Below are 13,630 nucleotides of genomic sequence, written 5' to 3'. Positions count from 1 at the left end.
ACGCAGTAGGTGTGGGGGGCGGGCGGGGGAGGGTTTTTAGGCGGGCGCTGAGGGACAGTGAGTTGGTCTGTGAGGGTGATTGTCGCCATGGCTGCTGTGGTAAGGAAGATCATCAGCACTGCTAAGGCTCCTACGCCGCTGGGTTCATACAGGTACGGCTCGTAGGGGAGGATTGTTGGAGGTTTATTGTTCCGTGTGGTAACGGGGGGGTTTGTATGTTTAATGAAGGGTGGTGGGCTGCTGTGTAAGCTCTGGGGGTCACCACAGTGCTGTCTGGGGGTTCTTAATAACGGGATTAAGCTGCGTTTTCCTGTTATAAACGCAGTTCCCTCAGGTTTCGACTTGTCCACCTGTGGCACTTTGGAGCTTTACTAAAGCTTTGTTGTCCCTGTGGATTTGATATGGTTGCAGCCAGAGCTTGGCATTGCCTGTGGGTAGGAGAGCACCTGAGGTGTGGAAAGTGAGGGTTCTTCAGCACCAAATGGTTTAGTCTTTACATAGCCTTCTGCTATAGATTAACTGTGCTCCCATGTCCTGTGCTGGCTGGTAGTTGTTAATGGAATGCTGCTTATTGTGCAGCATGTTGTTGAACTTGCAGGGCCAACACCAACTGAGTTAGTGGTGAACTTAGTGGTCATGTTCCAGTGCACTTTCAAAGTCCACTGAACAAATAATTGCGTAAGAAATAACTGCTCCATCTCAGTTCTGAGCATAGAGCTCAATCAGGGCTTCATATGGATGGGAGGATTAGCATAGAAGGGTCGTATTCCTGGTTCTGCTACAGTCCTGTGTGCAATTTGCACCATACTTTGTACCTCCTTTACTAAACTCCTCTAATTTCCAGTGATTTCATGTGTGTGTATGCACAGAGATGCTGTACTTGTGGTAGTAACTCTGTATAAAGCAAGTCTGATTAACTTTTCCCACTTGTCATCATTGAAGAGCATGTTTCTTGATGCCATTTGTCTGAGGGTTATGGTGTTGTTTTGGCCAAGGTCATAATGTCTATATAGCTTTGCACTCAAGTGTACTGAGATATGGATGATGTGTGGCATGCACTTAACTACTCCTTATGATTCCAGCAGAGATGCACAGTTGACCCTTGTTACAGGACGCATCTGCAGTTAAAGTTTGATCACAGTTTTTGTGTTTGGAGTCTCTGAACTTTGCTCATGCATTTGGCTGCACTGGAAGTATATTCATGAGTTAGTGAGTTGTTGAAAGTGGCAGTGAATGGGGGGTTCCATGGTAACTGTACAAGGAGAAGAAAGTGGAGGAATAGAGAAGACTCCAGATTGCCTGATCAGCATTTTCAGCAGTGAAAGGCTTTGTGCTTCTCCCTCTACCTTCCTCACAGTTACTCATGATTTGGGATCTTCCGAAGCTCCATAAGAATAAGGGTTTTTGTTGTCTTTTCCTTTACTATAAGCAGTATAAGACAATCTCATTTTTCCAGAGAGCTGAGAGTGTTAATAACTTGTTACTTGACTCCCTACGTGTTCAATAGAAACACAAGTTATAGTCTGATGGTTAATACCTCAAACTATGATGTGCTAGAAAGGAAAACCTAAGAACATATTTTGTGTTCATATATACATCTCCTGTCAAAGAGACTGAGCAATTAAGAGATTTAATGACTCATTCATTAAAGAGTAGCTTTCTTTCTCCACTGATGCTGAAGTGAAGCTGGGGTCCTGATTTAGATACTGGAGCTTAACTCCAGTTTGTGCAATTTCAGGGGCTTGTTCAACTATCAGAGGAATGTATTTTCTTATCAGATGTCAAGAGATAAGAAAGGTCACGTTGACACACCACAAACACTTTGAAAAGAGTCTTTCTCCAATTCCTTTGCAAAGTACTTCAACCATCTGATGTGTGCTCTGTCTCTTGCTTAATGTTTACTAGGTGGTTAAAGTCTTTGTTTTAATCTTCCAATCTGTTTGTAGTACTTAGCAATTATTGACATCTCTAACTCCAGCAAAAGCACACTTATGTACATGTAAAAAATAGCTTAGATTCTTCATCTGCTGAAGTAATTTAGCCACCATAGCACCCAGGTTACCTGGTGAGAGGAGAAGCGTCAATCAGGTTGATGTTTGCGCTTGATATCAAAGATCTTTTCCAATTCAGTTTATGATATAGTATCTCGGAACAACAGATGTTCTAAGTGCATTTCATATTTTCATGCAGTACTTTTGAGTCGTTAAATAGTTTGAGGGAACTTTCAACCTGAAATGTCACTTTTCTCTTCAGCCAAGCAGTGCTTGTAGACCGGACCATGTACATTGCAGGACAGGTAGGTCTAGATCCTTCCAGTGGGAAGCTTGTCCCTGGAGGTGTAAAGGAAGAAGCTAAGCAGGTAAGATGTGTTCTAGCAATAATCTTTTCTGTTATGCTAAATGTAAAGGTTGTTAGAGTTAGGGTACTATGGTTAGGCTGTGGTTGGACTTGATGATCTTCAAGGTTTTTTCCAACCTGGGTAATTCAGTGATTCTATGATGTAGGCTCATGAGAGACTGAGGAGACTTAAATCTTCCAAAGTGAGGTAAAACCAGGAAATAATTCATTCACTGTCATTCTCCATCCAAACAACCTGGAGGTCAGGGAAACTATCTGTATCTCGTATAAGAAGGAATTGATATTTTGAGCCTCTGAGTTGCCGTAAGACTTGTTTCTCCAGCTGAAGCTGTGTGAGGTAGTAGATATGATGAGGTGAAGCTGTATTGTTTTCACATTTGATAAATAGATGGTTTATTATTAGGAGTTCATAAAAAGTTACTATTTACTAATACAGTTCTTAATCTATTTTTGATTTTGCTCTGACTATTGAAGGCCTGCTGGGTGAGCTACAACCTAAATGTAGCTAGGTTTCAATTCATGTTTATATACTTGCCTATATACAACCTATGTGATACATACAGACTTCTGTCTCATTTCTCTACAGGCGTTTAAAAATTTGGGAGAAATCCTGAAAGCTGCAGGCTGTGACTTTAGCAATGGTAAGTGCTGGTCTGAAGGTAGCAAACAAGTGATTATTTTCACTTTCACTAAAAAAAAATCAACCTTTAAAATAAATAAGTTGATTATAAATGTGCATCTTTTATCAATAGAGGAATGGATTAATGTGCCAGTCTTTTGTGTGATGTGTATCAGTGGGTTACTGCCTCTCACCTGAAGCTTCTGTCCATGGTACTAACACTTTCAATTCAAGCTGAAGCAGCTTATATATAGGTAAAGCTACAACTGACCACAGGCATTTTAAGCATCCTTTACTCCAGATAAAAACAGGTCTGTTTCTGTGGCATCTGTGTTACAGGCATGTTCATTATCTTTTGACTGATTCAAATAATGGAGCCAAATTTAGAATTGGTATTGGGCAGTCATGGGTTTAAAAAGAAAGTCCTGACATAGACCATATCCTCAGATGTCTTAGGACTATTCTAGCAGCAGGTTTTATGATGTACTTTCTTTTTTTTGCCAACAGTTGACATACTAAAACTTGTTTTAATCAGTCTTTGCCTTGGTCCCTTTTAGAAGAACTGGGCTTGTAATGAAATCTAAAATGGAAAAGCTGTTCTCAAAACAGGTCGAGAATATACAAGTGTTATGCATTATATATTCAGTTTTTCTTGGTGGTTCTGCAGGTGGTTGCTCTGATGGTCAATATCTGTTTGTAAAACTTTTCAAAGTGTTTAAAATATTTGAGATACTTGGAATAAGAGCAAGAACTGCATTAAAGACTTCAAACTTTTATACAAAAGATACAAAATAACTGTATTTAATTTCTAGTTGTGAAGACCACGGTTTTGTTGGCAGACATGAAGGACTTCAATGATATGAATGAAGTTTATGGACAGAGTAAGTAGACTTGTTACTTTTTTACCAGTACAGCTTGCAGAATTGATGATATTCATGATAAATGAAGTGTTTCAGCGACTCAGCTAACATAGTCCCAGGTTCTTTGAGACTTCAGTAGAAATACGATGTAAGAACAGAACATTCATTTGCGACTAGTGAATGTTATGCAGAAGAATTTGGGAGTCTGTGCAAAGAAGTTCTTTATTTATATGGGTTCGGGTTTTAGTTACTTAGCAGCATCTCACATTGAATGAAGCCTAGATGAACAATCTTCTACATGTCAAAATGGACTTGAGTATGTTAAGCGAAGTGAAAACAGATTGGCTGGATGCTTAGTTACTTGTTGCCAAAGAGCCCTCCTGCCTGTTTTTAAAGAAGGCAATTGTTGCTGCTCTTTAATGTGAGTTATTAACCTGCCTTGTGCCTGCTGGAGTATGAATGTACCATTTCTGAGCTTGGTGTTAATTGTCACTGGTGCGGGGGGGGGGGGGGGTGGAAAACTAGGGGAGAAACGAATGGGAGGCAGTAGGAGTTGGAGAAAGGAGAGTGTGGACTGAAATTTATGTCTTGTACTTTTGAACTTGAAACTTGACTGCATTCTATACAAATGATTTTGAGCTTTGTTTATCAAGCCAACTCAAATGATCAGTGGATGTTTTTGTTTCAATTGCAGTATTCAAATCAAACTTCCCAGCCAGAGTATCCTTCCAGGTTGCTGCTTTGCCAATAGTAAGTGTAACTTACAAAAATGAATCCTGAAAGTCTTTGTTTCTGAAACATTATAACTGAGCTCTTATTCTCTAATAGCCTCCATTGTGACCATTTGATTGAATATTCTTAAGTATTTATTTTTTTACTTTAAGGAATATTAGTCTTATTCCTGCACGTAAGTTCTGAAAACATGGGAGAACCTGGCTGCATAGTGAAAGGTGGCTACAACCCTAGAAATAAGGGTTTCTAATACCTCAGGAAGAACAAAGTGAATTTTTAACATTGCTAGTAATGCAACTGTCAGGAATATATAATTTCCAGGTGTCATTCTTTATTCATATTAGGTCATGTTATATACCCAATAGCTTCATTAAATAGGTATTTCAAGTTCCTAATATGTTTCTTCATTGCTTTCTTGCAGGGTGCCCGAATTGAGATTGAAGCTATTGCCGTTCAAGGACCCATCCAGAATGTTCCAGCCTCTTCATAAGTGAAGACTAAATGTCCTACACTAAGCTTACATGGAAAGGTGCTTTCTTCTTGATTTCAACCTTCTAGTCTATGAAATACAAGCTTATAGTGACTTCTGCAGGCAAAGCCTGAAACCTATGGGTGTGCCTTTAAAGTCTGTTGGGTTTGATTGGAGAACAGGAGCCTTATTTTGTGACAGTATTAGGATATTAAAGTACACACTTCAGGTAACTGTGTAACAGTTACACTGTGGGTGATCAGGACGTACAAAAGTCATTAATTTTAAGAGTAGCTTTTTTAGTAATCATTTTAAATACTGGAAGAAGTCAAATGGGAAACCAGTAGAGCACTTGTCTTGGTCAGCATATGTTTTCACTTCTGTGTTTTGGGAAATTCATTTGTATTTGTTTCTAAATTATTTTAAATGCTTTCTTTGCAGAGTGGTTTAGTGCTGAGACTCGATTACATTTTTCACACTGAAGCAATTGCTAATCCAGGTGGATATTGATTTTAGAAAGAAGAAGGTGATGCTTCTCCAAAATCATGTCCTCATAGTTACAAATCAGCTGCAAATGATTCTCTACCTGATATGTTTTTCATAGTCTTTTTCATAGCCATTCAGCCTTGACTATATTGTGATTTTTTAATTTTTTTGGGGGGGTGTGGGTAGGGGGGGAGGGAGGGAGACATTCCAATTGTATGGGGTGGGGGGAAAAACCTTTTTAATGAGAATAAATAATCACATGTTTAAAAATGTACTTGTTTCTTCTGGAAGCAAACTTTTCCTGGTTATACTTTGGTGCTCCATTACAAACCAAACAAAAAAACCCAAACCGACACCCCTATCTTGTGTTTTAAGAGATGATTCAAACCTAAAGAGCAGGTTTGTTATCTCTTGCCTAAAAGCTAAGGGCGAAAACAGTCCTTTGAGAGAGAAAGCTTTCAGCTACCACAGCAGTATGGTTCTTGGCATTTCTCTCTGCCATTAAGAGAGAGAATGAACCTGCTTGGTGTGTTTAAGCAGTACTGAGAAGTCAGGCTGGTGTTGGTAAGCCATCCCATTCCTCTGTGTTCATCTTCCAGCTAAGCAAGTAGAAATGGATGTTTTTATTTAATGATTTTAATTAAGAGGCGAACTAGTTTGAAAATAGCTGACTCACGCTAGAGTTGATTCCCTGTCTTGCCCCTACAACTATTTACTTAACATGATATTGGTTTATTTTAGGGTAAATGAACAAATTCTCTTTGCTTTCTGAACTTTGAAGCAGCGACCTTTGAGAAGTGCCTGAATCTGCTACATAAGTGCTTTCTACACATGAATGCTTTTAGTCTTGGCTTCTCTTTGTTCTCTCTCTCTTTGGCTATACTGTCAATGTCTTTTATTTCCTACAGCTCTAAGAAGCAATCCTACCAAAACGCCATCAGGTTTGTTAGAAGTTGGTAGTAATGTGAATATAACTTTCTATGAAACTTAGAGCAAAAGTTGCTTCATTCTGTCAGTTAAGAATAATACAATGCAGGGGGATTACAGTATTTAAGCAGATTCCTAATTTATTTTTGTATGTTTCTGTTACAGCTTTGCTCACGTAACTGCGTTCCAGCAGAACAGTTAACAGTTTCTGTAGCAGAATTATAGTTCACCTTCAGCAGATCTCAGTGATGTTAAATGTGAGCTAAATTCATCTTTGTACAGTAAATAGAACAGCTACACCTTGCAACATGCTTCAATGTAAGATGCCTGCCTTAATTGTTCCATACTGCTGCTTTGCTAATCTTCAACCTAACACTAGATGGCAGTTTTGATTTTTATTCTTCAGGTTCATAAGTTACTGAATAACTGAAAGCAGCTCTATTTACAGCTATGATGTAGCTGTTCTGGACACAAACAATCGGCCTTCCACAGATGTTTAAAGCTTTATTTTTTTGAAAGCAGTTGTTTATATTTCTTGATGCTGCTCTTTATTATAAAAAGCAGAGCCATATAACTATCCAGTATGAAACACAAGTGTTGTGAGTACCTCTTGGTTTAGTGAAGTAGAAGATATTTCAAGCTGGATTTAAATGGAATTAAGGTAAGCAAAGCTTTTGTTTGATTGCTAGAATGAGCTGCTGGCATGAAACAAAATGAGGTCTTTAGTTCTATGAAAGCAAAGCACTTCCTCAATTTGCACCTTCTCCCAGGGTTTTCTTTTAGCTTTTTTTTTTTCCCCTCCTAATGATTGCCCCACAGATTAAACAACACAAAAATAAAGCTTGGTAGACAATTTTAATTAAACTTTATTCTCTGTTAAAATGTATAACAACTTCACCTGCCCTAATCTGCTGCTGCAAGCACCTTGTTCTCCATGCAGTATTTATCTGAAAGAAGTTATGCGTTGAGTAGAAAAGCCAACCTTTCCAAGCTGCGTTGCTTCTGGGATCCTAACACTAACATGTTTTGCTGCATAGAGCCAGCAGGGTTCAAGCTTAACTTCTTTAAGGCTATGGTTTTCAGTAATTGAAGCAAAATGTCTGGCTTTCTAGTTAGATTAGAGATTTATTCATGCAAGGGTCCTATTTTTCCTAAACAGGAGGGAGAATGACTGCTTAGAAGGGTGAGTAGTGATAGGACAAGGGGGGGGAATGGCTTTAAACTGAGACAGGGAGGTGTAGGTTAGATTTGAGGAGGAAGCTTTTCGCACTGAGGGTGGTGATGCACATGTTGCCCAAGGAGGCTGTGGATGCCCCATCCCTGCAGGCATTCAAGGCCAGGCTGGATGTGGCTCTGGGCAGCCTGGTCTGCTGGTTGGTGACCCTGCACATAGCAGGGGGTTGTAACTGGATGATCATTGTGGTCCTTTTCAACCCAGGCCATTCTAGGATTCTGTTCAACACTTACTATATCATGCAATGGTAAGCAGTAGCTTGGCTAAAGTCTAAGACTTAAGATTGTCTGGCTTTTGATGTGCATTTAGGAAAACTCATTTTTATTTTGGTGATGTTTACAATAAGATACTGAGGTACATTGTACTAGCTCTGCGGCTGTATCTTAAGCTCAGAAAGCTGTTTGATCCACAGACAGATTTCTGCCCTTGGCAATCTCTGTGATGTCCAGAGGTTTGCAGAAGCAAATAACTGCATTGTATTTTAGTAGCATAGTGACCATAAATACTGAGCCTCAGCAGGACAGTGATTGTCTTATTTCTCAAGGGAGGGATGTTCAGCATAAGTCTGGCATCTGAGTTCTGATCTTGTAACTTATACAAGTAACATCTTGTGTTTAGTACAGCATCAAGTATGTTTCACTTTCTGGGAAGGAAAAGGTAATATAGCTTTCATCTGTTGTAATTGCAAGGGATGTAAAGACTGAAGATGACAGAGAAGGGCTGAGCTGCTGAGTCACCAATCAGGTAACCCTCCTCTTGCTTCCAATTAGCATTGCTTTTCATGATTGAAAAAGTTGAATAAGGAGGTAGGAGTGTATGTTGTCACCTGTCTTCCTTGTAACAATGGTGGCAGCAAGAGTGATTCTGAGGTGAACAGGTTATCTTGACTCTCTTGTATCTTCTTATTCTATTTCCAAGTGCTGTCTCTGCTGGTGCTATTAATGTTGTACCATCTGCCATGGAAATGCCATCAGTTCTGCATTTAAATCTTTCAAAAGAGCCAGTCAAACTGCATCTCCAGATCTAACATGTATCTTGCAAGCAATCAGCACAGCAGACTCCCTGTATTTAGGAGCTGGGTGGTACCAGCTCAGGTGCTGTTAGTCAAACCAAATCCCCAGCATACAGGAGGAACTCAGCCACTGAGGCTGCTGGAGGTGGAGGACCCCGGGCTGTATGCCTGCAGGAAGGTGACCTTTACAAGAAGCTGACAAAATAGCTGCAGTCTGAAAAGATTGCTGACAGGCAGAAAACCTTAAATGCAGTGATAGGGCTAAGGAATATCAGCTAAAGTAGAAAAAGCTGATAGGCCAGGGATATCAATTAAAATATTTAATACAGACAGAAGTCAGCTGAAGTCAGGCATGCATACGCAGCACAAAATTTAGCTTAGAGGGGATTTTGATAATTTGCTGCTGACAATAAAATTTGTTGAAGTGCTTTTGTACAATAAAGCTAATAGAAACAGCAGTGTTTGCCCTTCTGAGATGCTTGACCTTCCCTCTGGGTTCTGCTTATGCCAGAGGGTCTCCCAAACAGTCTCCAATAAAAACAGAGTCCCTTTGTGTCACTCACCATCAGATGAAAGTTCTATGCTCCATTCCATAACACCAGTTATATTTGGGGCCTCTTTTCAACATAAACTTTGTTTGAAGGTTTTTGCCATTCAGCTTCAACTCTGAAATGCTTCCTTAGTGCTCTGGAACAAAGCACCATTCCTGAATGCATGATTTTCCTGGAGAAATGGAGGAATGGAATGATGACCTCTCCTATGGGAACAGGCTTCTATAAGCCACTGGCTAGGTGCCTGTTTTAGAAGCCATGAGTGTATGTTAGGAGCTACGTTACTAAAGACACCATATTAAATCACCATGTGTGCTAACCGAGCAGCAGCTCCATAACCTGGTTGTGTGGTCACTCAGAGGCATTACCTGCACCTACAGGAGTTCTCAGAAGCAGGACTTCCCTTTCTGACTTTCTGCTTGCACTACCATTAAAATCAAACTAAAGCCAGTCTACACTATATTCTTTACCCTATGTAATGCTGAAGGTTTCAGAGGTTTGAAATTAAAACCTGGAGTGGCTCCTAATTGAAAACTGGTTGGTTATACATCTGTAGGAATCATCCTGCTGTGCTGGCAATGTATGGAAGGCACTCTGTGGCAGGGAGATACCACGTCAGGTATTTCAAATACTTGAAGTCTCGGCAGCTTGACTTCAAAAACATATATAATATATAAAACCTCTTTTGATGCTTCTTACTCCGCTTCATGGCTCCATCTATAACAGCTCTATTTTCCCAATGCAGCAAGATCAAAAAGCTTTCATGTGAACAGAAGGGTTGGCCCAAGAAGAGGATGTTCAAACAGATGTAGCTTCTATTCCTTGTTACTGGTTGTCTCTGAAACCCACAGAAAAAGAAATAACATAGCGATTAATGTAGGCTAAATCTCGGTATTCAATATACCCTACAGGAATTCAAGGTGCAAGTTCCCTGAAGTACCACAGCACGGAGGGGGCAGTTGCTTTTCTCCACCATCTGTAAGGATGTTCTGTGTGGACGTGAAGCAGCCACATGCAGCTACCAGCTGAGCTTCCTCTTCCCCCACCCCACCTGGGTACCTTCTACCTGGCTACCTTCTTCTTCTAGGCTTCACTTGTGTGAAACCCAGAGAGCCATTCAGCACCCTTAGAGTGCATCTCCTTGTTCAGAGCTGAACCTCAACTACCTTTAAAGCACTGTTCATTTCGTGCTGCAATCAGCTCGTATCCTTTCAGTCATATCCTCTCAGAGGCAAAGGCTTGGAATGCTTTTGATCTCTCACAGTGTATGAATGTTTCCATTCCCTTCAGCAATTTTGCTTCCCTGCCCAGAATCTTTAGTTCTTCAATATCCTTTCGAGATGGAAGAATTGCTTCCTTACATAACAGCACCCCAGATGTAAATGGCCACTGTCCCATTCCTAGTGCTCTTTGCTTTTCTTGCTCCCAGCTGCTTGCTGAGTAGTCTGCACTGGCGCACTCCTATCTGAGATGTGCTAAGGAGACAGAAGTAGGGCTGCTCTTCCCGTGTCCCTAGAAATACACTATTGCTAAGGCAAGGAAATGCAGAAAGTGGTTCAGGAAAGCCCTAATCATTGCATGATAGAAATGTGCACCCTGGGGACAGCGCAGCTTCTGCCTCCTGAACCATAACCCATGCAGTCCTTCCCTCCTGTCAACATACCTATCTCTGTTGCTGCTGCGCCATCCACAGCTTCTCCTGTTTCCTCTTCTTTTGTTTCGGGCCCTCCACTTACTATCTGACTGAGCAGCTCAGTTTCCACCTGTTCTCCCGTCTCATCTGGGAACGGTAATGATGGAGATCAAATTAGGATCGTCTGTAAGAACGCTGCGTGCCCCAGCTCCTTCCTGATTTTGCTTTGGCACTGCACAGAGGTATGGAGCTCAGTGGGTCAGCAAGGAGCAACCAGGATGCTCCCCATTGCCTTCTGTCATCCAGGCATATGCCCATAAAATCCCTTCCATGCTTTCACCAATTCCCCATGGCACTCCCTTGATTAAACATTCTAAATACTGACCTGGTTCAAACCACTCTTTTTCCTGGTTTTGGACTTTATTTTAGGTATTTGCAGTTTTATTTGCAATGGGAAGAAAAGAGTATTGCAGCATCCGGGCTGCAGCAGGGAAGCTACTACATAATTCATCTTTACTCACACAGCTACTGAAGAATAAGGGGAAACAAAGCAAGTCCTAAGTATCTTATACACCAGGGTGTAAAAGTGGAAAGTCTCTTTACACACCTTATGGAAAGAAAATGTATACAAGTTAACACACTGTCATTCCATGTTATTTCTAGTTTGATCAAATAAGAACAAAACTCCATTTCTTGTCCTGCAAGCAGCATGAGTTGCTTGGTGGCCAAAGCCCTGTGACTGATCTCCAGGCCGATTTATTACAGCACGCATTTGTAAGCCTGAGGCTTCACCAGCCACATCCTTATGTGTCCTGCATTGGACAGAGCCCGTGACCAAACTTCTGGCTCCAGAAGCTCTCTGGTGGCTCTCATTAAACTCAAAAGGACTCCCTGCCAAGTCTCTGGAGACAGAATTAGTTCTGAGTTTACAAAAGCACAGATATTACCCTCAATGAAGTGATCCTCTTCAGCAATGTCTGCTTTCTTGATGATTTCCACCACAACGCTGCCACTGCCCTCCACCAGCCCACTGTCCTCTGCTGGTCCTGGCGCTGGAGGCCCACCATTGTCTCTCAGTGTTGGTGGTGAAGTCCCGGTGCTTTCCTCTCTCCACACAGATGGCAGCTCCGAGCTCTGCTCCAGTGCTTCATATGGTGGCTCGGTGCCCTCTGGCTCCTCTCTCTCAGGGACCGAGTCAATCTTTGGTTCCAAGGCTGGAGTCACAGCTGTGGCCTCTTCCCCTGGTGGGTGCTCACCCCATTTCAGCTCCTCAGAGGCCAGGCTCACATCCTCCACTGCTTCCAGCTGTGTTTGTTCAGCTATGGCTTTGTAATCATCAGCAAGTGGGGAGTTCTCCCCTGATGATGCTATCAGTCACAGCAAAGGAAAGCAAGAGAATTACAGATAATTCAGTGGGCACATCAATTAGGTGAGAAATGAGCCCAGTTGGGCCTGCACCACACAAGCACTGCCTGTCAGAGCTCACACACTGCAGCTGCTGCTGCTCTCACACATACCCTGTGAGGCTGTGGACTTTCCTTCTCTGGAGGTGCTCAGAACCCACCAGGACACCTACCTGTTCTGTTATTAAATACTAAACTACCATTGATATGATGTTCAGCAAACCACCCAATGACAGCAATACTCACCTAGATAAAACTTCCTCTTCTTTCACATCTCATCAACCTCCTCAAAGAAACAGCCCTTCTTGGCAGGCAAAACTTATGCACAAAGAAATGGCAAAATCGCCCTGACAGGTATTCATTGAATACTCAGAATGAGCTCTACCCACCTATCAGGTTGGTTTAATCGCTTTCTAATTACATTCAGTTTGACGAGAGCTTGAGCTTAACCTTCTCAGAAAGAATGTCAGGATTGAAAGATTGGGAGGTCATGCACAAAATGTGCTGTGTAATAATGATGAGATCTGGATGAACTGCATTTTCTGGGATAGTTATTACTATAGTCAGAGCCATCAGGCAGAGCCATCAACCTCCCCATTAACTAGACCAGGTTGCTCAGGGCCCCATCCAACCTGGCCTTGAACACCTCCCGGGATGGCGTATCCGCAACCTCTCCGAGCACCCCACCACTCTCATAGTAAAGAACTTCCCCCTGATACCCAACCTAAATCTTCCCCACTTCAACTTAAAATCATTTCCCCTTGTAAAGGGCAGCTGAACCAGGAAGGGGGTCCACAATGGGGACACACACCTCTTCAGCCCACTCAGCTCCTGTGGTGACAGTCAGAGGGGAGCAGGTACAGAGCTGCTCTGAGGTCCCAGTCCTCCTCACTGGTGCTGTAATTAACCTGTGTGCCAGCTGGATGTCAGCAAGGCTTAGAGCCACATGGTGCAACCCCAGGTCTTCAATGCATTGGTTATTAAGGTATTGCCACGAGCTGTATCATGGCTTGCTCATAATAATGCATTGGGATTATGCATGCTGCAGCATGAGCGGGCAATAGCTACATCTGTCAGCTTAACTTCTCTGTGTGATTTTTTCCACCCAGTGATGCTTGAAAAACAAAACGTGACAATTCTAAGAACTTGAAGCTGTGATTTAAAGGAGGCAGGGGACAGGGGAAATGGCTCTAAACTGGAAGAGGGTAGATTTAGACTAGATATTAGGAAGGAATTCTTTACCGTGAGGGTGGTGAGACACCGGAACAAGTTGCCCAGTGAGGCTGTGGATATTTTGTTCCAGTTAATAGCACGCTTAGAGGCATCTGTTCCAAACTCCCCTCTCC

The 13,630-nt window shown here is 41.9% G+C and overlaps 1 protein-coding gene across 1 annotated transcript; it reads left to right on the top strand.

The window, feature by feature from the left end:
• Positions 1-24: 24 nt before the first annotated feature.
• Positions 25-5,661, top strand: RIDA (reactive intermediate imine deaminase A homolog). Its single transcript, XM_015856154.2, has 7 exons — positions 25-152; positions 2,254-2,359; positions 2,945-2,999; positions 3,790-3,858; positions 4,532-4,587; positions 4,991-5,098; positions 5,480-5,661. The coding sequence occupies exons 1-6, from the start codon at positions 88-90 to the stop codon at positions 5,057-5,059; spliced, it is 420 nt and encodes a 139-aa protein (XP_015711640.1). The 5' UTR covers positions 25-87; the 3' UTR covers positions 5,060-5,098; positions 5,480-5,661.
• Positions 5,662-13,630: the final 7,969 nt, after the last annotated feature.

The sequence above is a fragment of the Coturnix japonica genome, chromosome 2, assembly GCF_001577835.2.
Source record: "Coturnix japonica isolate 7356 chromosome 2, Coturnix japonica 2.1, whole genome shotgun sequence".
In the NCBI taxonomy this organism is placed as follows: domain Eukaryota; kingdom Metazoa; phylum Chordata; class Aves; order Galliformes; family Phasianidae; genus Coturnix; species Coturnix japonica.
The sequence above is the reverse complement of the archived record's forward strand: the minus strand, read 5'-3'. Positions and strand labels throughout refer to the sequence as shown.

Coding starts and splice junctions, on each gene's coding strand:
- RIDA (XM_015856154.2), top strand. CDS start 88: ATGGCTGCTGTGGTAAGGAAGATCATCAGCACTGCTAAGGCTCCTACG. Junction 2,360..2,944: donor TAAAGGAAGAAGCTAAGCAG/GTAAGATGTGTT, acceptor ATTTCTCTACAG/GCGTTTAAAAATTTGGGAGA. Junction 4,588..4,990: donor AGGTTGCTGCTTTGCCAATA/GTAAGTGTAACT, acceptor GCTTTCTTGCAG/GGTGCCCGAATTGAGATTGA.